The sequence below is a fragment of the Fusarium mangiferae genome (genome assembly GCF_900044065.1).
Source record: "Fusarium mangiferae strain MRC7560 genome assembly, contig: FMAN_scaffold019, whole genome shotgun sequence".
Taxonomy (NCBI): domain Eukaryota; kingdom Fungi; phylum Ascomycota; class Sordariomycetes; order Hypocreales; family Nectriaceae; genus Fusarium; species Fusarium mangiferae.
The window spans coordinates 421479-443841 of record NW_024573939.1 but is presented as its reverse complement, the minus strand read 5'-3'; the positions used below and the strand labels follow the sequence as shown (position 1 = coordinate 443841).

Below are 22363 nucleotides of genomic sequence, written 5' to 3'. Positions count from 1 at the left end.
TCATCTGGAGTCTCTCTCTTCGAGGCGCAGACGAACAGCTTGCTGTTCTTTTAGAGCAGCGCTATTATCCGCTCATGAGGTCAATGCCTTCCAGTCTAGCGCCACTGATGACATTGTCATTTTGCAGAGCTACTTTGTTTGAACCCTTTCCTATAATAGCTTTCGAGTCCAGCAGTTGTTCAGTTTGATGGATCGATCTCTGGTGAGAGGTCCTCGTGGTTGAGGAGCATGTGACCGGGTTCCCCTTCCCACGGGCTCGGTGTTCCCTTGAGAGCGCTTGCAGGTCTGCTTTATCATGTATTTGAGGACTGTCGTTCTCGTTGAAGGATTGCTTAGTTATGTGAGTTTCGTAACATCCTCGACTCTCAGGAGTAGGGCAATGACCTCAATGCTGGATCTTACGTGCTACGTAGTCTCCACGGCCTTAGGAGGCACTCGTCGAGTCAAATAAGGAAAACGGAGAGAAGATTGTAATACAGACACTAGAAAATCCCTAGGGGTACAAGTTTCCTAGAGAAGGGCTCTTAGGAGGCGATGCCATCTTATCGAGGGGATGCGGCCTATGGGAGCGAATATGAGGTATTGAAACAAACAGTGATGGACATTGACTCGTCATTCTCAGCCTCGGCCTCAACATGCTCAATCACGGGCTTACTCACCGTCCTCAAGTCGGGCTCGCTCATCGTCCACTTCCATAGCTTCCTGCTCCCCCCGAATTGCCTGCAGAAAACACAGAATATCATCAATATTCTCGTCGGCGATAACCTCCAGAAAAAGCTCTCACCGCTCAGCGCTCCACTCTGCAATCCCATCGACTCCCAGATACAACAGGTCCTTGAGCCCGCCAATGATAGCCGCCTTATCCTCGACCTTTGCCATAGCCTTGTCGTTCTCCTTCTGTTCTCGTCTCACAACGTCGAGGGCCTCAGACCGCTTTGCTTCCTCTCTTTCAAGCGGACGGATCTTGTCGTTGAGCTCTAAAAGACGGGCCTCAACCTCTGATTTATCTCGATCAAGGACAGAAATCATATCTCGGTGTCCTTTGCGCACTGTCTCTAGCTCTTCGTACTTGATCGCTTTTTGGCGGTCACTTTTGGCCTTGACAATGTTCTCGAGCTTTTCCTCGGCATTATCGCGCTCAGAGGTAGCATGTCTCATCGCGGTCCAGGCAAGATAATGGTCCAGACTTGCCGTGCTGTTCTGGCTGGCACGAACTTGCCTTCTGACCCGCTCCCTTCAACTTGCGCGGTCACGGATGCAGGCATGATATTGCCGATACTGACGGCCCTTGCAAAAAGGTCAGGTCTCGACAGACCCAAACAACTCGGCCGCTTCATCGCCACGCACAAGGTCAGGCGTCGAGATCCTTCGGTCGCGTGCATGATAAACTCTTCCATGAAACACGTACGTAGCCAACGGTATGTATTGCCTGCGAGTTTGGTATCTCGACCGATCCCCTGCTCACCCGCCGAGATGATCCGTTCCCGCAGCGCAATGATCAGTGTGCGCTTCAAACGCCATCTCAACGTGTTTCTTGGGCATTCTCAGAACCCTCATTTTACTCCTCACTGACCGACGGCTTCCAGCAGGATTCCCCAGCCGCCCTGAATTGACCATGGCCAAGCTCGAGCTGATGTTACAACATGCTCAACCTCCTGGAGACGTTACTCAACAGGAGTCTAGTTTCATAGCTTGACCTCCTACCAACCTCTGTTCTTTAGCGTTTGGGCGATTTGTTCCAGCGTAGCATTTGTTGGCGTGACTCTACTCTGTCGATCGGTCTTTCAGGCTCGGCGACCATCACAAACCTGGAGCGCGGAAACCACTTGTTTGACTCCCGCATCAATGCGTTGGAAGCTCTACTGGTGGTACCCGGATGATCAATATCTTCTCATGAATAGTTCGTAGGTGACTCAGACCAATACAGGGCCGGCTAGGAGTTCTCTCTAGGGGCGCATTGCCGGTATTGCACCCCCAGCGATAGCAGTCGCTCTATAGTATATCCTAAAGATAAATAATATTTCTCCAGGATTCCTGACGACACATACTAAACTAATAACTCCAGAAATTCGCTGAATGAACTACATGCACGCTGCTGGGACGTTGTAAGTTGCCCCAAAGCTCATCTTGAATGGCTCACCGTCGGGGAAATGACCTTAGCTGGAAGCAAGCAGCCGCGCCGCCATGCCTCTCTAACCGCCCAAACACACACTTGTCTACCCGGGAGAGGTACCTGGCGATTCAAATTCAAGCGACTGAATCTTATGGGTCGAGTACCTTGAGCTTCATCGGGATACGGCACTCAAGTCTCACAGCGATAGCTCTGTGGATCGCCTCAAAGGTTCGCGGGCCATTGGCTCATTTCAAGACCACTCATCCGGTGTCTCACGATCCCCATATCCTCAACAAAACGAGAACGTCTCTTAACCGGCAAAATTTCTCACTGAATGGTGACTAGGAGGATAATTACATGAGAGAACCCCCAAGAAGATAATTTTGAAGCTTTTTTATAGAAGCATTCTTTGGGGTTATCTCCCTACCTCATTATTCACGCCGCTTGTGGAATCAACATGGGTCGTGAGACTAGCTTACTACCGGCCACGAACTAGACCGATTTCACACCCGAATCGTGTAAAACCATTGGCTGTTCTCCGACTCCGTAGTTGTTTTGTAGTGGAGGACCACCTAAAGTTGATGATGAGACTTGACGATCTCTTAAGCAAACATACTTAATTCTGCAACATAGAAAGCGTCAAGACATTTTACAATAGAGAAGTGGCTGCTGTAATTGAATATGTAGGCTTACTTTTGGTCCATATTGGCGGCTTCATCTTCATAGTGTAACGGCAATGTTAATCTGCTACTCTGCAGAATCCATTGATGGTCCGAGAGCATGCTCTATACCTACCACCACTCTGCTCCAAAGTAGGTCACACATCGAGATTGGCAGAGCTCCTCAAGGCTCGCGGGCAACTCAGAATTTTGCTCACCTGAAAAAGTCTGCCTGTCACTTGCAGAAGAGAGAAAAGACAAAAGTGAGTGCAGCTACTGAAACATGGTCCGGGGTTTCCTTGTCCACAAGCCACAAGAGATTGCAACCGTGCAGAGCAAAGAACGTGTATTCCGTTTGAACAGCCTTTAGCTTCCAATTTTAATGAAACAGCCCTTGTGTTGTTACCCGCATCAGCACAGCATGTTTGGCTATTCAGTCATAGCGCCATCGTCCATACAGGCTGCAAATGGTCTTTGCAATTGTCATGAGAGGCAGCTATCCGAGACTCAATTTTGTGGACCTGCATTCTCAGCATGTGTTAACCATGGCAGCAATATCATCCTCCAAAAAGCCATAACCTTAGTCCTTTTGACTGTTGGCATTCTCATCATCACACATCACATACCCCAGAGACTCGCCTCAGGAACTCCATCAATCACAACACAACAATCAGCCATCATGACCAACCTGTCCGATCAGGAGTATCAGCTCGAGGCCCTAAACGCTGAGATGCAGAACGCTCTCAACTATCTGGATCCTTCATGCCAGCTTGCAGCCCAGATTCGAGAAGCGATGGTTCTGATACGGTGCTATGAGCTTCTCCAACAGTCACGGGCCTACCAAGGCTCCGAAGAAACAATCCGCGAGGATGTTTCGGACGTCGCCTTGGACCGTGGTAGCGACATCGACTCTAACCAAGTCTCTCGTCCACTTTCGCCCACTGCTCCCAGCGAAGTCAAGGAAGACAAGGAGACCACAGTCACTGCAGGCGAGAGAAACGCAACGCTTGGTTCAAGCTCGGAATCGACCTCGACCCTTGAGCAGCCCACTATTCTTAACTAACGCCCCATTCTTGCTCTGATGAGCGACACGTCTTGCCCAAATTAGATGTCCTCTACCTCTTCTGCTACACTGAACAACAAGATCGACAGCAAGAAGCGCAAGTTTGATGACGACGACGACAACTCGGCACGACTGGGAAAAAGAGTCAAGGCTTTACTACATGGCTCATCTTCTACTAATTTGTCTTAACGGGAGAGAAATTTGGATTTGAGTGTTGGGATTGCACGGTGGAGAGTTCAGTGGGAGTAGGAAACCTGGCAATGTATCATCTGGTGCCTCGGGCTGATGCGGAATGGAGTATCCTCACGACTGGGTAGATATGTATTGGAGGATTAGGGTGTTGGTACCAGATTGCCTAGTGCAATCGAACAAGGGCACTGTATGTAGAGCACGAATTGATCAAGTTGTATCAATAAGCATGCTGAAATCAAATTGAGTCTGTAAATATCTTGGTGCTCTGTACTCCGCTGAAATATCCACAGGGAGTGATGTTTGGGTAAGGTTAGAGGAGTTCACAGCCACCGCTGAGAGCAGTTCGACCGGTTTGGACTAGCTCATGCTTCAAAGAGTGCCTTTGGCTGACCTTGAGCCTTTTTTCTGAGTGAAACGAGATCGAGAAGGAAGGACGGCGTAGGTTTAACGTAGCATTTACCTTGTGAGATCGTGATATCTTGCAATATGCAGTTGCCATGGTCCATTCAGACCCAAAGCTTGCCCCCTTGATCTTCTAGTGAGTAGACGTCAGTAGGTGGGTGCAATGCCCTGCTGGTGATTGTACATGGTAAGTTGTGCAGTCGGGGTACGTGGGCCCCGTGTTTGCAATGACCGCGGCGGGCTAACTCCCGCGCCCCCAAGCGGTGCTGAAGTGAAGTTAGATGAGTTGAACATTGATGGTTTGAAGGATCTCATCGAAGAAGAGCCAGTTGCAGAGTTTTAGGAACGCCAATCCAGTAGCCATAGCGAACTGCATGCTATCTCTTGTACCCGAGAGACAGGCTGAAAATTTGACTATGCTGCTGCCACAAAGGAAACCTTGCGAGTTTGGCATCGGTATTCCTACATCACCAGCACCCTCGTCAACCCCAAGTCCCTGCTCATCAGCAGCTGAAGCGAAGCTACTGAGTTCCCTTCATAGGCGCCCATTACACTTGATCTCGATGCGTTAGCATGGTAATCTTCACGATCGCATAACACACTCGGCTTCAACGTTGTCAAGTACTTTTGCAGACGAAACGCGACATTCAGCATTCGGCCTCCTCCTCTTCTTCTTTATCCCCCGATAGTCATATATCGCATTTCAACCCCAACAAGCTGATCGGTGAAATCAGCACTGCGCTTTACTGTGCACCTTCCACCATGCCTCTTGTTATTTCGTGGCTCAAACCTAGCACGATTAAAGCCCCAGACGCAGCGTACAAGACAATAACAAGCAAGACGACCGAGCCTCGACAGATTATGCGTCATATAACTGTTGTTAATGAGCGAACCGACAAGAAACGGCCAGCGAATGAGAGATACGCCAGTAGAATGCCCAATCTCGCCATCATTTCTCTTGCGCATGGTATCGTGGACGAAGGAACATATTGTGTGCAAAGGCTCCACGAGAGCGCTTTGTCGAGCGCCTTATCGACGCCCGCTTATTGATGCAAAACGTTTACGACAGGCCTCGGTCGTTGAGCATGAGAGAGAATGCCAAGGTCCTTCGATGTGAGCATCGCCTCCTTTCTTTGAAGTCTTGCCAGAGATGGCTCTCTTTCATGTCCCACCAGAACCCCTCCTGAGTTCTCACGAGTCACGACGCATCTCCCACGACCGATAAGAAGCTTAAGACATGGAGGCCAACATGGAGGGACAGGCGTCTCTTCTAGTGTCGCCGATCAGCTGTCGTACGGTGGAAGTCATCTTGAGAGTGTTATCTTAAGTTGACAGACTTGCTTGTATCGGGCAGCTTACCTCTAGGTGTTTTATATGCTTTAAGCCTGATTATCCTTATGGACAAGCAGCAGCCACTTATTTATATGCCTCTAGAGTCAGTTATTAGGATATCTAGCTTTTCAGCTAGAAGTAAGATCTTAGGTAATAGTAAGGGCGATAAGTATTTTGCCTGTATGTATTTTTTTGGTGTTCTTTACCTTTGTGGCCTTGAGGCTGAAGCCTCTTTTTGACCCCTCAACCCTATCACAGTCTCTTCTAGTATACACCGAACAATGAATATACACCTTGGTGACCAGGTCAGACGGTTTGTTGCCGTTGTTCCTCAACCATGCTCGGTATACCGTTGATACTGCGGTCAACGCTCGCGAATCCCTCATCGGGCACTGACTTCATACTGGCCAAGAGAAGATCGAAGTCTATTGGCGAGGACGGCAAAGACGGCGATCTAATTCTACGATACAAGTGGCCGCGATACAGCATCTTCGACGGAGAAAGCGAATCTAGAGGCCTACCTTGAGAGGGCTACGTCATGGTTTCTACACCGCGTTACGGGACCCCCCCCCCCCCCCCCATATCTTTTCTTTTATGAACAGGGGAATAGGGTGAGCCTTGAAATCCTCCACCGCCACCATCTGTCTTGAGAGTGCTACTTTTTATCTCAACAGAGCTTACAACCGTGAATCATAAACGGCAAGATCCAATCGAAGATCATATGAATACAAGAGCTCAACTTACATAACACATGGCAGCGCAGTTATGTTCTTTCCACAAGCTCAAGTCGTAGCAACTGCTCAAGCGCAAAAGATCCTTAGGCCTGAGCTTGAGATGAGTAGCAGGCGTTCAAGGGCAGCACCAGAAGTACCAGGACGGTCCGGAGAAGGTATCGTGATGCGCACAGCGCCGCGGGTGCTTCGGTTGTTGCCGAACAATCCATCGATAAAGCAGCATCACCGTTAAGGATATCATCTTGTAGAAAGCCATAACCATAAAGCGTGTCTGTCATTCATTAATGCTCATACAATAAAAAGAATTACGGACCAGCAAAAAGAAAGATGGGTTGGACACAAACCGAGCTCGTGGGTCGAGACAGAAAGTCCTTCGCCTGTGCCTCGTCTGATCTCGAAGGGTCATACCCACCAGGCCAGCTTCTGCTCGTCTACTATTTCGCTCTGCACTGTTGTCATTGTTTGCTTCGCCCATGTGTATCGACGCCACCTCATCTCTCTAATATTGAAGCTTCTAATCAAGCCATAGCTCTCGCGCCTTTGGTGAGCAACCCAATACTCGCGTCGTTTTGATGACTAGGGATATCCCCAATTCTCGGTGAAGGGAGACTCGTTTGAGAATTCATCTAGTGGCATTCGAACTTATTATATTACTTGAACTGTAAAACGTCCCGGCGAGATCGATCCTCGTCGCAGCTGCCTGCATCCCTATGACCGCTTAGCTGTATTCCAAGAGTTCTCAGAGCTTTTCATGAGGATGCGTGACCTCTTCAATGACTTGCAGAGTCATCCTTCGGCGAAATCTTTCAGTTTGAGCATCGAGCCATTGCCTCAATGCGTCAGCTCCTCATTCGCTCTATGGAAAGGGCGGAAGCGTCGGTCAACGTCCTTAGCAGATCAAAGGTCTTTCCCTATCAAGCCACCATCAGATCTGGGGCTTCCAATCCAAGACGGCAACCTCGTTTTAGAGCAGAGTTTAAAGAAGGAAAATACTTCGATCCCACCCCGTGGGTCAAGTATTTGGCTTTCAGCCAGTCTTCTGAGGTCCTTTGCTTCATTATGGGAAGGCTCCATGAGTATCCGTCGCCAATATTCCATATGTGAGAGCCAGATATTTGTCTGGTGCCTCATGGGTGATTATGGAGTTACTATATATCTACGCCTCTACTATACCTCTTCTCATCTTCCCTGCCTTGTTTCCTTTTTGCAACCTCGGATGAATGTTGTTCATCGTCGAGAAAACCACAGACAGACTTAGTGTTCTTGGTTTTCTTGCTTGAGTTACCATATTCCGTGTCTTCTGCAAAGTTAACTTCAAGGGCAAAAGCTGGCGGAATCTGAGGCTCAATGACTAGAAGTCGTACTCCTGAATCAGGTCTTAGTTCGCCATTCTAGGCGTCACTGTCGTAATGCCTCTGGACTGTCTTACGGGCGCTGATTCAATTGTGTATTCCAAGAAAATCGCCGTAAATCGACATCATCTCCATGGTGCTCACGATCGGCATCAGAGAGCATTCCCGGAAGCCAAAAACCAGATGTAGATCTCCCTTCGCTTCTGAGCATAGCTTGTCAGTCAAAGAAGACACCTGACAGTAGAAAGGAAGCAGATAAGTCATCGTGTTTGTGCATGGCAGCGACAGTCGGCTTGATTGGTAGCTCATTCTGAAGCCGTTGGCTGGTTGGTTGATCACTTTGTCATTTTCTACAAACCGCGCGAATGTTCTTCTGTCGAGAAAATACAAAAGAGTAGTTTCCGAGCTCAAAACAAAGCTTTGCTTCGAACTTACACAGGAGCTCTGGCATTCTGCCGATCTAAAGTGTTACTTTCACAGTAGATGGCTTTGGAATCGAGAATGTAATGCAATGAGATGTCTCAGAGGCTTGAACAATGTTATTAGATGGCTTGAGGTACCGAAGTCTTATTTGGTCGTGGTTTTCTGATCTTTTGAACTGGGGGGTCGCTCGAACGGATGACAAGACAGCTATCAAGATAATGGATACCCGTGCTCATCGACACATCAACAATTCGACCTTGCTGGCTGGATTCCTTAAATCGTCGTCTGTTGGCTCTATTATATTGTTGATGGGACTCAAGAGTGCCCATTCACATAACCCAACTTTGCAAGATAGGTCTCATTGTGTCGAAACTTTAGCCGACAGCGATGAAGATCCTGTCCAGTTGTTCAGGAGACTGCACACTCGAGCTGTCCGGTCCCCCAGTTGAACAATGGCGCTGCAAGGCCATCTGCCTATCTATTCTTTTCATTTCTCCTTCTGTTCTCATAGTAGCAGGTCCTCTGTAGCATCAGATATCAGGTTGGATGATTTTTTGACCATAATCACCGGAGCTGGGGTGACCATAACAGCGGGATGCCGGCGAGTCGGAACATTCGCATCCTGAACGTCCCACTAATTGTCGATCGGTGGAGAGTCCTCTTCAGTTTTATGTAAGCAATTATTTTCTCAGATAGACTCAAGTCTGAGGACTGAACTTACCTTCTGCTTGACGATATGGTAAGACATAGATCCCCCCCAAGAACGTCCCATGAGATCCTATCGGGAACGTTATTTACCTTCCACTCGGCACTGACAGAAGACTTCGGCCATAAAGTCCACCAAAGCGCTGGAAAAGCCCCCGTCACTCTTAGACCGACAATAGTGCCGGCCATTGATATTGGTGTCCAGCACGAGGCGAGCAGAGGAGACACACCCTCTTGGCGGTTGCGTAAGAACCCAGTAGTTTCTCCCAATTCTTTTCCAAGACTCTGAGGTCTTACTCAGTGCCTTTCTCATCGAGCTGCACATATGTATGCACGCCTCATTGGCTCTCATCATCACGCTGCCTTTGGAACCTGCGATATTGTCGGTACCATTTCTTAAAGAGTCATACGCCACGTGCGGCGACACGCAGAGAGAGGCTTGTGAGGGGTACGTCAGTTTTTCCCGCGAGCATAGACTTGATTCGCACTGACAGTAATAGTGACGCGATTGTGTTACAGAGCCGAACCCACTTTGAACCTCCCCTTCGACAACCACATCTTGCCAAAACCCAGGGAGGGGCTAACCTCTGACAAAGACCAACACATTGAGCGGTGTATTTTCCAGTTGTGATCAGGACCTTGGAACTTTGAGACCCGATGCCACGGAATCCTTGGGAACAGAATGCGATAAATCGTAAGCCGGGGACATCCATCAAAGGCACATCATCAAGCATTGAGTATATAATCTGACAGCTGCCTACAGAGAAACATCTTTCAACTTGACTGGCCGCTTATATCCGAGTTCAGTGCTCACGATAGAGCCATTTATCAAGCGAAACACAGACACTTGAACTGAATACGACGCGCAGCTTGTCCACAGCAGGACCATCCATGTAGTCGAGTGCGATACGAAAGATAGGGAGAGTATCGAGTTCTTGAAGAGGCTGAGTGTCAATCTATGCTCATTGACGTTCACAAGGCCGGATGTGGGCTCCAAGGATACATAACGGTTCTTGTTGGGGGTCTTGAGGTACACGATGAACTTTGCGACAAGCTCATCTCGGCTCCCTCAATATGCCAACAAACGAAGAGTTTACTAGAGTCTCAAAGCCCTGGATGGGTATCTATCTGATCAACACGATCCTGCGGGTAGAACATACTCTTGAGCGAACAGTCGACCGTATCAGGGGAGGATCGCCGTCATGAGGAAGAGATCTGGCCGGCTGGGTGAATCGCGAATTGGCCGACTTCCTTATCGACATTCTCTGGGTCTCAATTCTTCCAGAAGGGATGATCTGCCAATTGTCTTCCTTCTCTACATCACTGGGCTCGCCATTGGAGACAAACGAAGACGATACCATTGGCATCTCGGATATCACCCGTTTCCCTCCCAACAGCAACTGGACTAAGTTCTGGTATCTCAACTCATAGCCGTGACGAATGTCTCTGTCAAGATCGCAGATGAGATCTGAGGGTCCCATGAGAAACCTGTTCACATGTCAACCTTGAGCTATCGACTCAATAGCACACCAACTCATATCCTATCCCTACGTTGATGCGTGCAACCTTTCATATACCTACCTACCTCGAGATTTGACTCTGCGCCAGAATAAAGGCAGAGAGCATTGTATCACCTCTTCCTTTCTTCTCAGCCTTGGACTGTCCGCTTGCCGGTAGTCCTCATACTCAAACACAGTACAAGACGACTCCTTGCCTCACATCTATCCCAGCCGCATCCATGAAGGACGTCTTCTTCTCCGCCTTGCCTCTACCGTCCTTGGGGTTATCACCAAGGACCTCATGACGGTACTCTTCCCGTCGTCTGTGACTTCAATGCATGTCAGGGATTCAAGGATTCAGGGATTCAGGGATTAGATCTACTACCCTGTTGCCCTTATGGCCTCAGGCAAGCAATTTGATGAATCAGACTAATAGTTTGCCAATGTGCGGTAGTTTCCTTAGTGCAAAAGACTGGGCTACCTTCATCTGATGGTATAGGATGAAGTATTTGAGACCGCCTCTCAAGCCACGCGAGTCGGAGATGGCATTTCTTAGTGGACCAGGTTTGTCAGGGACCAGTATTGACGTCCTTAAAGGGTCTGAAGCATTTATGTCAGGATCACAAGAAGGTGGCCGCGGATGAGTTGTTCTCATCTCGTACCTTTATGAACGATGTGCAGAGACCTCACTACACGTGGTCTTACCGACAACTTGGCCACCAACCTTGGTCTCCGGACTCTTGGAGCAGACATGCTCCAATTTGTGCACACAAGATCTTCACTATCTACATCACAAGAGTTCTCCATTCTACATACAACTACCACAGGCAGATATAGAGCTTATTGCATTGATGACAAAGAGGGATACTTGTCTCACTTCATAGCCCTGCTGTCGTCGCCAACCTTCACTTCTTCGATTCAAACAATGGCATCACTTCTTAGGTTCGGCACAAGGCGCTCTTCCTTCAACTCCCCTTTCCTGAGGTTGAAGATAAAGATGGCCTATTTTCAAGTTAGAGTTACTGTGCTCTGGTCCTTAGACAACCGTGCAAGCTGATGGTTACGGGTTCGAAGAGGGGCTGGTGTCCGAAGCCCGCCCATAGAACACGGCCCAAACCCGAAGCAAACATGACACCCCAGAACGACTTCCACGATCTCGGTCAGGTATAAGAGCCCTCAAGACTTCTTAAAAGCAGGGGAGACGTGAGGAGGGCCTGACAGAGTACAATTGTCCTTGGTACTGGAGATGATCACCTTGTCGAAAACGTCGGTGCTGATTTGGCATTCGCGATTGCTTCGGGTGCTGGCGCAAGAATCTTGAGGTCTTACGCGACGGAGGAAAATACCGTCAGTTCTGTGGTCAATTAATGAGCCACTCTATATTCTACTCCTGCGACATGCTGCGCCGCTTACACTCGGCAGCGATCAGCAACCAGGCGCACACGTCAAGACACCACCCAACTCGGACCATTGATAGCATCAGGGGCAGCAACTTCAAAAATAGCCATGGGGAAACAGCCCAAGCAACACAGACTCCGTAAGACCCCATCAGTCGGGTTTATTCCAAGCTGGTCATTCAAAATAGGTCAAGTGTAATGACGGCCTCACGTGTCAATCCACTCGATTGGAGCTCACGGCCTCTGTCAAAACGAGATCATGCTGCAAGAATTCAGGATGAGGTGATGATAAAAGCTTGTGCTATTAGTAAGTTCGACGTTCGCGACATCGGAGAAATAGACAAGATTTCTGATGCCGTAACGGCCAGCCCATGATTCGGCTTACGCACGCCGTACGAGACGTTTCCACAGCATACAGGGCGTCAGGCATAGTGCCCCCACCAAGCGTAAACTCTGTAACGTTAGTGATGTTGAGAATTACCAATTTGGGGAATCGAAAAGACAATCTAAGCATGGTGAATGGTCCGATCTGAGATGGAGTCTGCTCGCCAATCTGTCTTTTGGTGGGGGTCACTGTTTTCTCAGATGCATGTCTTACGATCATGGCAATTACTATGCCATCAGCTCAAAACAGTATTTCTTCAGTTTCAGTTCAAGCTCCAAATTCACTGCAGTGCTGTAACCTCGCGGGCACAAGTCTCAAGTATAAATAACGCATCTCGTCACAATTCCTTCACCGTATCGCGAGTACCACTAGCGCCATTGCTTCGATTGATACCAAACTGAAAGACATCGGGATAAGAAGTCATATCGTTATTGCCTACATCGGTATTGATTGCTATAGAGGCCAACTCGACGCGAGCCCGAACTTACTCCTGTCGATATTCTAATTCTTGTAGAGCGCATATGAAAGGATGTACAGGGCCATGGTAGTGCCGATGCGCCAAATCCTACAAGGTCTAACCGAGAATCACTCCGAACACGTTTAAAAAGAGTAGATACAACTAAGAATAATATCTCTGGAGAGGTAGACTCCTGAACAGGTCAAGACGTCAGTAACTCCACAAGAGAGGCTCAGAAGACGAGGCTCGGGACGAGCTGTCTCTGCATCGGACTGCGGGAGCAAGATCGCTCCAAGTGGCGGATGACCATCCTTAGTCTCCACCTTGAACATCGCTGGCTCCCCTCCTGGCGGTCTTTCTGGAAGTGTAACGGTATTTGAACGATGTGATTCCAAGCATGCACCGGGTCGGCAAGTCCTGCAAGATAGCGCCAAGACTTACCTGCTTCTTCCTTCAACTCGAGGGTCGATGGAACGATCCGTGCTAGATAGATCTGCTACCAAGGGCAACGGTCGACCTGAGGAGCCATTTACGGCAGCGCGAAATGCCTCTCCTTTCCATCCATGCATTACCTCTCGATACTCTTCAACAAGTATAAAGACATGGCCCGAGGTTACAGTCAACGCATCGCAAGTCCGGAGCTGCAATGCGTGCCTCTGAAGCATTTCCCTTCCCCAACCCTGAGCCGAGTGCGACTGATTGGGTTACCATCCGATGAACAAGACCGGCGGCAGTGTGGCCGGGAAGCTGTCAGATCCAGTTCCCAGATTCACTCCTCATCATACTTGAAGAGGGTTCAAAAAGGAGACATATAACGAAGACCACGCTTCTATTTATTATGTATTGCGGCGGGCGCACTCGATCGGGTCGTTCGCGGGGTCATTGGGAGTTCCATGGTGCAGCTGAGATCACGGCACGCACATCTTTTGCGCTCTTTTTGTTCGCGCTGACGGCGAGGTTCTTGGCCTGCTACTCGCTCAACTTGCTCATAGTGCAGGCTCTCCTCCCCCTGCTCCTCTTCTGTCTTCTTTCGCTGGTGGGAAATCGACTGGTGGATGCTGTTGGAGCTGTGCATGGTGGCGGCTATCGCGTCGCTAATGATCGAGGGCGGGCGAAGCGAGAGAGGTCGCAACAAGCGCTGCTGAAGGCGCCGTTGATCGCCTCCGTCTCGTTCAATCGGATTTTCTGAGGCTTATGTCGTGTTCCATGATGGTCGGGGCTCTCTATGCGGAAAATCTGTAATAGTTAGATCATGTCTCGTGGAAGGGTAAGAGGACTTACGCTTTTATGCACCACTGTTTCAACTCCTAACTTGATTCGACCATTATCGCTTGGAGTCTTTCGAACCTTGTAGACCGAAACGTTCGATGTCTTGTTTTCCCGGTTCATATGAAAGCCAATGACAGCTTTGATCTTTCCATATGAGTGAAGAAGGTAATCCCTGGCCAGCCCGGGCAGCTCCTTGCCATCCTGAGAGTATGATACCTCGACGACGACACCAGATAGACCCGCATCTTTGTGCACAAATGAAGCATCTGGGGAACGCGTAAGGCGTTTCGCATGTGGCATGTTTGATGAATGTTTTGTGATCAACCCTATGTCAGCAGAACCGTTGCTACGGATCTTAGTTATGAAATCCCCAGTAATGGTGTTATGATGTTTAAGTCCCAGGCTCCTCAATTGAAGTCGCAGGTGGAATCCGAACTCCTGAATAAAGGATTCGTGTACTAGTCCAGGCTTTCGGATAGCTATGAGGCCATTTTGAGGATCGTAGTCGAATCGTCGAAACGCGGCTTCGATTTGCTTGAGGTAGTTGGTGTGGTTTTCCTTGCTGAGTGGGAGGACAGTCCAGGCACCAGCTTTACCAGCATCAACTGTACGCTTGAAGTCGGCGAGAGGTTTTGGGAGACAACTGCGTCTAGGACGGGTGCGCGGAAGGGACTCGGTCGCAGGTTTCTCGGGCGCTGGGGATTGTTTGGTCTCGCACTGCTTGAGCTCGGGGGGCGGCGAGACCTTGCGGCTCGATGTACCCGTGGACTTGAGGGAGGAGGGCGAGAGGAGGCAGGATACGTCGGAAGAGGAGGATGGTTCGTGGTCGGCAGACTCCGTGGTAGAGGCCGACGATGGCCAAAGGGAAAAGAGGGAAGAGAGAGAGAATTGAATGTTTGTAGCTTTGGTGGGGTGCCGATGATGCAATTCACAGCAATTCAGCTAGTGATTCACCGCGTCGTGCGTTTGGTGGGGTTACGGATTCCCTTATCTTATCGCAAGCCGCTAACCCAGCAGCCGCTCACGCCACTTTTTGTGGCTGCGCTTTTCCATTGTGGCTGGCTCATGACACAGTTGGAAGAGCCTAAAGATAGAGCAGGAAACAAAAGACTTAGGCAACTTAGCATAAGTTTAGTACATCTTTTGCTAATTTAGCACAGGTTTAGCATATCTTTACTGAGTCTAAGGTAGGTGTTTGCTGGTTTGAGTTATTGCAGACTCAAAAGACCTGCCCAAAATTACAGATACATGGGGAGTTATGATAATGCTCTAGAATTTGGGCGCCCAAAATCCACCTAGAGCACAAGCAAGATCAGTCGAGTCAATTGCGAAGCATAGGCCAGTTATGAGTTAGCTAAGAAAAAAAGTCATAGAGCAACAATAGACATTTATGCAAAGGCCGTTAGGTGCCGTGCTCAAACCGAAGCGCAATCAAGGCACCTTATCTGGGATGTACGGCTACCCTAGACTTGAAGGATCGCCGATGACCAAACGCTGTGTTTGGTCCTTCAAGGTTGCAGCGGGCCAAGCACCCCACCCACCCTGAACTGCCCGAGCTTATGCGGCTCTGCTGATAAGTTATCGGCAAGCACTGGGCTTTCACGTCACAAGGCCTTGCCATTGATCGTTTCGCACCGCAAGCTGGCGCTGCCAGCACTACCGTGTAGCGGCGTTGACATTCTATCGGCATCAATATTCTCGTCTACGTGCTAAGTGCATTTCTGTTCGCTGCGCTTTACCACGAAACTCATTGCGTTGCCTCCATTGTAAGTTGCGACTTAGCGCTCTCGCAGAAAACACCAGAAATCCCAAGACAATGAGTTCTCGACGTGAAGCAGTTTACCAATAGAGCACACTCAAGTCAGAAAATAACACACCTTGGCTCCTTCGCTCGAGATTATATCGCTCGTCATTTCACCGCATACAAATAGCTATCAACAGTCGAGGTGGCGTGCTAGGGTGCGAAACAAGCTTCAGCGCATAATGCGTACGAAAGATAGGGCGCTGAAATGGTATCGTCGCGAGGTCAAGAGAAGGGGTATAAATCTCGATGTACTATATCAGCCTTATGCTAGTTCCTGTAGAGAACCGCTCGGGTTAGATGATGATAGGAGGCCGTGGTGGGCGTTGGAGTGGTGGTGGTGTCGCTACTGGTCGGCAAGGTGTGGTGTATTGTGGCGTGAGCCAGAGTATACTGACCTATCTGTTGAGTTAAAGCTAAAGTGTGATTTTTAACTTTATAACTAACTTATAGAGTTAATACTACTATTACCTTTTAATTACTTTAACGTTTCTTTTACCTTTTTATTTAGCCTAATAGTATTACAAGACCATAATGCTAACAGCCTGCTGTTATCCTAGGCAAGGCAAATGCCTCCGCCTAGCTTGACCCCACGGTGTTCTTGCTATGCCTCTTCTTGAAGCTATCTTGACTGCCAAAACAGGGAATTCCTTTCTAATAGAGGATATTTTCTTCGATCTTTATAGAGGGGATTTTATGACTACCCTCTGGGGGGGGGCTGCAGCCGGCTTTTGCCTTCCGCGACCGGGGATACTGCCGGGGGCTTCCTCAAGCGGAGGGCAACGTAATCCGTCTCCTGCAGCTCCAGAAGTATCTTCTTCCGGCTTATCGGCTGACCGGCTGACCGGCTGACCGACTGGCCGACTGGCCGACTGATTGAATGACTGTGAAGAGCTTCACTTTCAGAGAGGAACGACCCTATAGGTCTGCAACAAGTGGAAATTAACTAATGGCCGAAGAGTATATGCCCTCGAAGATTTAAGAAGGCAATATTAAAGATATTACCCAAACAAGCCTTATTTACCAATCTTGCTTATATGAGAAATATAGCAAGATACAGATAACCGTGCTTTTAAAGACATAGTAATGCAAAGCAACGCCAGTGTCCTTCCCTTGAGCCTCACATCAAGCTCTTCCATAGTACGCTTTGTTCAACTCGCCATCATACTTCTTCATAATCCCAGACAATTCCTCTCCGGCAACCTTCAAGTCAATCTTATCCTTATTCAATTCATCAAGGGTCCGCCGTACCTCCCATTTTGCATCGTTGTACCAAAGCTTATTCTTCTTGAAGTCATCCTCCAACTTCTGCAACTCAGAGCAGGAAATGCGGCTCCCGCTGCAACCGAATGCAAGATAAATCCGTAAATCATCCGCAGCTACTAGCTTTTCCCATTGTGTCGTGTTGTCTGATTTTAAAGCTTCGGTGTTGTTAGCATGATATGGACGGGCAACATATTGCAATAAAGCGGGAAGCTTCTCCCGGGCTGTGATGGTATCTGTCAAGTCGGATATCTTCAAGAATATGTCTTCCTTCATCTTGAACACTTTGTCGCGTGCCTCACATAGCTCATTCTTTAGTTCTCGAATAGATTTGTGACCGGCGCTGGTTTCTTTGGTCATATTTGCACGGGCTGACATGCCATGATCCAAGGTAGAGAGGAAGTTCCTCGCCTCAGTCTGTATCATCGTTTCCTTCGAATCTTGGATGTGAAGAGACTGCAGAACAGGTGCTAGCCATGATGGCTCCGAGGATATGAGTTTCTCGAGACTAGAAATATGTCGACAAACGTCGTAAGAATGGTCGGCAATACGTCTGGTGACAGTCGCAAGCCGTTCATCCGCCCGACGGACTTCCACCAACAACGTCTCGTCGAAGCTCAGTTCAACCCCTTCAACGATTTTCTTGTCTAGTTCTTTGGCAATGTCTCTGAGAACCTTGCCACTGACAGAAAAGACCGGCCCATCGCGGAGGCAAGTTTGATTTCCGACTGATGCAAGTACGCTAGGTACGGAACCAGGGTCGCGACACATTGTTTCCCATAATACCAGAATAAAACCGCCGATAGTGCCGCCAGGAAAGGGAATGGGTATGTCGAGGATAGATTTGATGAGAATTGCAATTATCAAGACACCGAATAAACGGAGAACACGGCATTTGTGTTTCCAGAGACATCGCAAGAATGCCACGATCCGGTTGAAGGCTGTGTCTAGATAGTGTAGATAAGGCCTGGGCAAGGGAGGCGAGGAAATATCCCCAGCAGTGACATTCCCTGGTGCATCAGCAGACTGCTTGTTGTTAAATTAGTGAATGTCATATAGACTGTGGTGGGAAACGTACTGCAGCCCGTTCTCCCGGTGCTCTCTCTCCTGCAGCTCTGTTCTCTACTACCCTCTCTTGCTCAGTCCTCTCTTTCTCGGCCCTCTCTTTCTCAGCCCTTTCTTTCTCAGCTCTGGCTCTTCTCTCACGACGTTCAATGTGAGCTTCATATTTACGCAAAGCTTCTCGGGTGAGCCCGCTTCCGGACATCTTGACGATTCTGGCGTGAGTGTGCTGTGTTGGGGCCTCTCAACGGGAGAGTCAGTAGTTGGAATCTCTTCGAGACCCCAAGCACCCAAAAGCAATCGCTTGGCTAATGTCGAATTATTGGTTGGTCAGCTGTCACGTTACCAGGACTCCCAATCGTGAGAATTCCGTGAGAGATATTGGCTTGGTGATCAGTTTGGTGTAATACACTAGCAAGGTCTTTTGGGCCCAGAGTGTGTGCTATTAAGAGAAGCAGTTTTGTCTTAGATGGATACGGCTTGCACTAGACAAGAACTTCTTTGAGATTCACGGTCTAGTGATGCACATGGCGCTGTCCTAATATACGCCACAAGTGACATATCCTCTCCCAACCCTGGTTTTATGAGAGACTGACAGGATTATGAGCCATTACGACAAGAAAAGACATTCACCTGAACCATTTTGAATGCCAGGGCATACATAGTACTTGCTCTAATTCACCTGGAGACCCTGGTTGAGAGCAATGAGTCACTCGCCTGCCCAGGTGAGTAATGATGGAGTGAAGTAGGTACAAATATCCAGGTGATAACCAAGCAAATATCATTCTTCATCCTTTTCAAACACAATCTTCTAAACTACCGAGAATGGTCCAACTTCGCATCACGATGTTCCTCTCTGGAATAGGCCTCCTCTCTGGAATGGGGCTAGGTTCTTGGTGGTACTCAGACCATGGAGATGGGACTCCGATCGGAAAAACCGATACCGCAATCGGTATTTGACCCTTCATCTACACGCTCTATCCCAACACTAACAAATGCCAGATGATATCTGCGCTGTTTACAGCCTGATTCGGCAAGAATCACCAGGCTGCACCAGCCCGCCTTCCCTGTATAGTATCCTCAACATGGATGTGCAGGAGCCTAAAGACAAGAAGGTCGACGTCAAGGCGTGGAAGGCCTCGATAGCCGCGATCGGAGATTATCTTGGGACGGAAACCCGCCAGGAAAAGATCTTCATTCGCGCTGCTGGTATTCTGATGGACGGTCCCACTCGAAGTGTGTACGATAACCAGGTTTGGAACAAGATTCGTGGGCGGTCGGAGGCACTCAAGGAGATCTGTGGATGGAAAAGTTAGGTGGAGACTGGGCTATCGTGGAGTTTTCAGGAGGGTGTTCAAATTGGCGATGTTGCAAGAATGGTTAGCTAAGGAGTCGGCCTGTGTGGATTAGATACGGTCACCATCAAGACGACATCTAAACCCTCCATCGATATTGCAATACCCCTTGGTCAAAGATCGTGTGACTGCACTCTACTCCACCATGTTACATGTAAGCATATCTTAGACGCAGGAGCAATCATATCACAGCAAAAAATACGTAACGGAAAGCTCCGGGATCACCACCGAATTGTGTAACCTACCCCCCTGTCATTCAGTCGAACTGCAGAAGCGGACGGGCAGGCAGACCGCACCGCTAATGGCATGCCTTCACGTTTTGTAGTACGCAAAAGATGTACGGTGAGAAGAAAAATGCCACACATACGACGAGAAACCTGCTACAAAATAGCCTTCGTCCCCGCTCACTCAGACCGCTCACTCAGCCCACCTGCAAATTTGACAATAGCATGGTGGCTGGAGATATGCGGCTATGCGCCCGACAAATCCAGTGGTACTACCAGTCACAATGCGAAACTCCACTCAAGGACGTATCAAACCGGAAGACTTGGCTCGTGCTGAGTTCTAACCGACCTTTCTCTTGAATCGTGCGAGGAGGGTGAGATCCGGTGGGTAGAGGATTGGAGTAGAGAGGATGGACTTGATAGCTTCTGTAACTTCTTTCCAGCTCCATCTTCGACGTCTCTTAGCATGACACTAGATCAGTTGACATGGCAGATAATTATGAGGTATCCACCCATGCTTCATTGTAACTTGGAAGTGGCTGACATGGCGAGCAGGGGACTCTGCAGGATCAATCCGCTGTAGAAGAGACAGCCAACTTCGTCACTCACCAATCACGCACCCCGCGACCTGTAAGTCGGTCTGCTCACGCATAGTCCCATTCTAACATCTGACTTAGACTTCGCCGTCCAAATCTGCACCAGCGGTGATGATACCGCCAGAAACCAACCCATGGCAGTCTACAGGACCTCATGTGGCACCATCAAGCGAATCATTACCTCATGAGCCCCCGGAAGCCCAATCACATCACGAATATGCGAGTAGTTGGCCCCCAGCGTTGGGGGATCAAGCTAATACAATCGATCAAACACCTACGACGTCCGACTTCTACGACGACTCGCAGCAACCACCTTGGCGTGCATTCGCCGCTCGGCCCTGGGACCTTCATGGCAACCAGCATAAGGGAGCGGCGCGTGAATCCCCAGTTGAATCCACCTCACAAGAGGATGAGAACGAGAGTTGGCTATATGGTGCTCCTGCGACTGAGCCCGTCACAGATTCGCGAAATGACAGCCAAGATCCGCAGACATATCATGATGTGGAGGAACTCCTGACCCCTGAGAACTTCGCCAAGTACAAACGCTACAGGAGGAGAGAGAAAAGGGCGGGGAGAGGGTGATAATAGATGTCTATGGGAAGAGGTAGATGTAGAAAGGTATGCTGCGGAGTCGGGGGTTGGACGGTTTTGAACGTCACTGGGTCACGAGTGCAAAGGTTTATTCTTTCTTGAGAGAATGGAATGTATGTTGGTTATTTATCTTGATCCTTCAGTACCTCATACGGCACGTAAGCTCTACCATGCGCAAACAAATACCTCAAGCCTCAGGTTGGGTCCTCACGACTTCACTGATGTCTCGCAAGGTATTGAGGGGATATCAGGCAAGCAGTTCCATTGTAGAGGCGGTGTGTGTACATGTATCACGTCGTTCATACATCTGCTCGCGAAAACAGCATCTCCCTGGCCCACTACAAGCTCACCATAACCCTACCCCCTTCTAGTTATTATCCTCCTCTTTCCCCTTCCGCTGCTTCTGGATGTTAAAGAACATCCACCTCTGCTTCTGCTCGTTAAGAGACATGCCCTGCTGGAGAGCCACCATCTCGTCAATGAGCTCCTTAAACTCCTCCTCCGTCTGCTCAGAGGAGCCAGTTCCAAGCCGCGACGCATCCTTGGCGATCTTCGGGGAGAGGGCAGTCGTGGTTCGTCCTGGGTTGACGGTCGGGTCGCGAACAACTGTCGTCGTGGCGCTGATGGCAGTAGGTGCCTTGCTGCCAGGTATAGAACCGCCGGTCATAGTAGGTGCTTTGGGGGCAGACACGAAAGCACCGCCGGTAGCAGTGGTTGCCTTGAAGCTAGGTACAAAACCGCCAATGCCAGTAGCAGTAGCAGGTAAAAAAGCACTGGTCGCAGCGGGTGGCTTGGGGACAGGCGCAGAGGCACCAGTCGCAGTGGGTGCCTTCGGGGCAGGTACAAAGCCGTCGGCGAGGGGACCTAGAGTGCTCATGTCAGTGTCTTGTCTCCTTGCTCATGTGCCTGCTGAAGACCTACTGCTGCCCAGGTTTCTCGGGGCCCTCTGACCTCGAATAGTCATGGCTGGAGCCGCTGGAGCGCGCCGGGTCTGGGGAGCGCTTCTTAGGTCGCCGAAGCCTACCTGGCTTGCCTTGTGGCTGCGCGCAACGGAGCCTCCGTCGACGGTGCCTATATTGTCCATGTCAGCATTCTCTATGTACTCCTATACAGCTGAAGAAGACTTACTCGCAGAGAACTCACTCCGGTCCCACTCATCGCGAGTCTGGTACATTCGTTCGGCCAGCTTCTGCCTTCTGCTTTCGCTGAGGTGGCTCAGGTCTACCTCAGTGGTTCTCAATGTACTGCTAGTTCTTGAGGTCCCGGCTTCGCTAGGCGTGATTTTGCCGTCGGCTATGTACTGCTGTATCTCCTGTTTATGCTCTTCGGGGACTTGTGTAAAGGGTATACCTCTGGTATCTATGTAACGTCCTCCGTTGTCCATTTTGATGGTTCACAGGCGAATTGGTGAGTTTACTCGATTTTGATGTGAGGAAGTTGGAAATCGCATGAAGAGTGGTGATTTTTGTTGTCTAAGATATGTGTCTGA

The 22363-nt window shown here is 49.3% G+C and overlaps 7 protein-coding genes across 7 annotated transcripts; 3 read left to right on the top strand and 4 right to left on the bottom strand.

Annotated features, from left to right (window-relative positions):
* Nucleotides 1-780: 780 nt before the first annotated feature.
* Nucleotides 781-1158, bottom strand: FMAN_15326 (uncharacterized protein; the record flags this gene model as incomplete). The annotated part of the gene is made up of 1 exon (XM_041824918.1): nucleotides 781-1158. The coding sequence occupies one exon, from the start codon at nucleotides 1156-1158 to the stop codon at nucleotides 781-783; it is 378 nt and encodes a 125-aa protein (XP_041690351.1).
* A 2293-nt stretch (nucleotides 1159-3451) lies between these two features.
* Nucleotides 3452-3835, top strand: FMAN_15325 (uncharacterized protein; the record flags this gene model as incomplete). The annotated part of the gene is made up of 1 exon (XM_041824917.1): nucleotides 3452-3835. The coding sequence occupies one exon, from the start codon at nucleotides 3452-3454 to the stop codon at nucleotides 3833-3835; it is 384 nt and encodes a 127-aa protein (XP_041690350.1).
* Nucleotides 3836-13796: 9961 nt separating this feature from the next.
* Nucleotides 13797-15035, bottom strand: FMAN_15324 (uncharacterized protein; the record flags this gene model as incomplete). Its single annotated transcript, XM_041824916.1, has 3 exons — nucleotides 13797-13949; nucleotides 13995-14884; nucleotides 14993-15035. 3 exons carry the CDS (start codon nucleotides 15033-15035, stop codon nucleotides 13797-13799), a joined length of 1086 nt encoding a protein of 361 aa, XP_041690349.1.
* Nucleotides 15036-16908: 1873 nt separating this feature from the next.
* Nucleotides 16909-18313, bottom strand: FMAN_15323 (uncharacterized protein; the record flags this gene model as incomplete). The annotated part of the gene is made up of 2 exons (XM_041824915.1): nucleotides 16909-18072; nucleotides 18125-18313. 2 exons carry the CDS (start codon nucleotides 18311-18313, stop codon nucleotides 16909-16911), a joined length of 1353 nt encoding a protein of 450 aa, XP_041690348.1.
* Nucleotides 18314-18954: 641 nt separating this feature from the next.
* Nucleotides 18955-19424, top strand: FMAN_15322 (uncharacterized protein; the record flags this gene model as incomplete). Its single annotated transcript, XM_041824914.1, has 2 exons — nucleotides 18955-19060; nucleotides 19111-19424. The coding sequence occupies 2 exons, from the start codon at nucleotides 18955-18957 to the stop codon at nucleotides 19422-19424; spliced, it is 420 nt and encodes a 139-aa protein (XP_041690347.1).
* A 749-nt stretch (nucleotides 19425-20173) lies between these two features.
* FMAN_15321 (uncharacterized protein) lies at nucleotides 20174-20865 on the top strand (the record flags this gene model as incomplete). The annotated part of the gene is made up of 3 exons (XM_041824913.1): nucleotides 20174-20191; nucleotides 20243-20317; nucleotides 20365-20865. The coding sequence occupies 3 exons, from the start codon at nucleotides 20174-20176 to the stop codon at nucleotides 20863-20865; spliced, it is 594 nt and encodes a 197-aa protein (XP_041690346.1).
* A 376-nt stretch (nucleotides 20866-21241) lies between these two features.
* On the bottom strand, nucleotides 21242-22258 carry FMAN_15320 (uncharacterized protein; the record flags this gene model as incomplete). The annotated part of the gene is made up of 3 exons (XM_041824912.1): nucleotides 21242-21738; nucleotides 21796-21945; nucleotides 22003-22258. 3 exons carry the CDS (start codon nucleotides 22256-22258, stop codon nucleotides 21242-21244), a joined length of 903 nt encoding a protein of 300 aa, XP_041690345.1.
* Nucleotides 22259-22363: the final 105 nt, after the last annotated feature.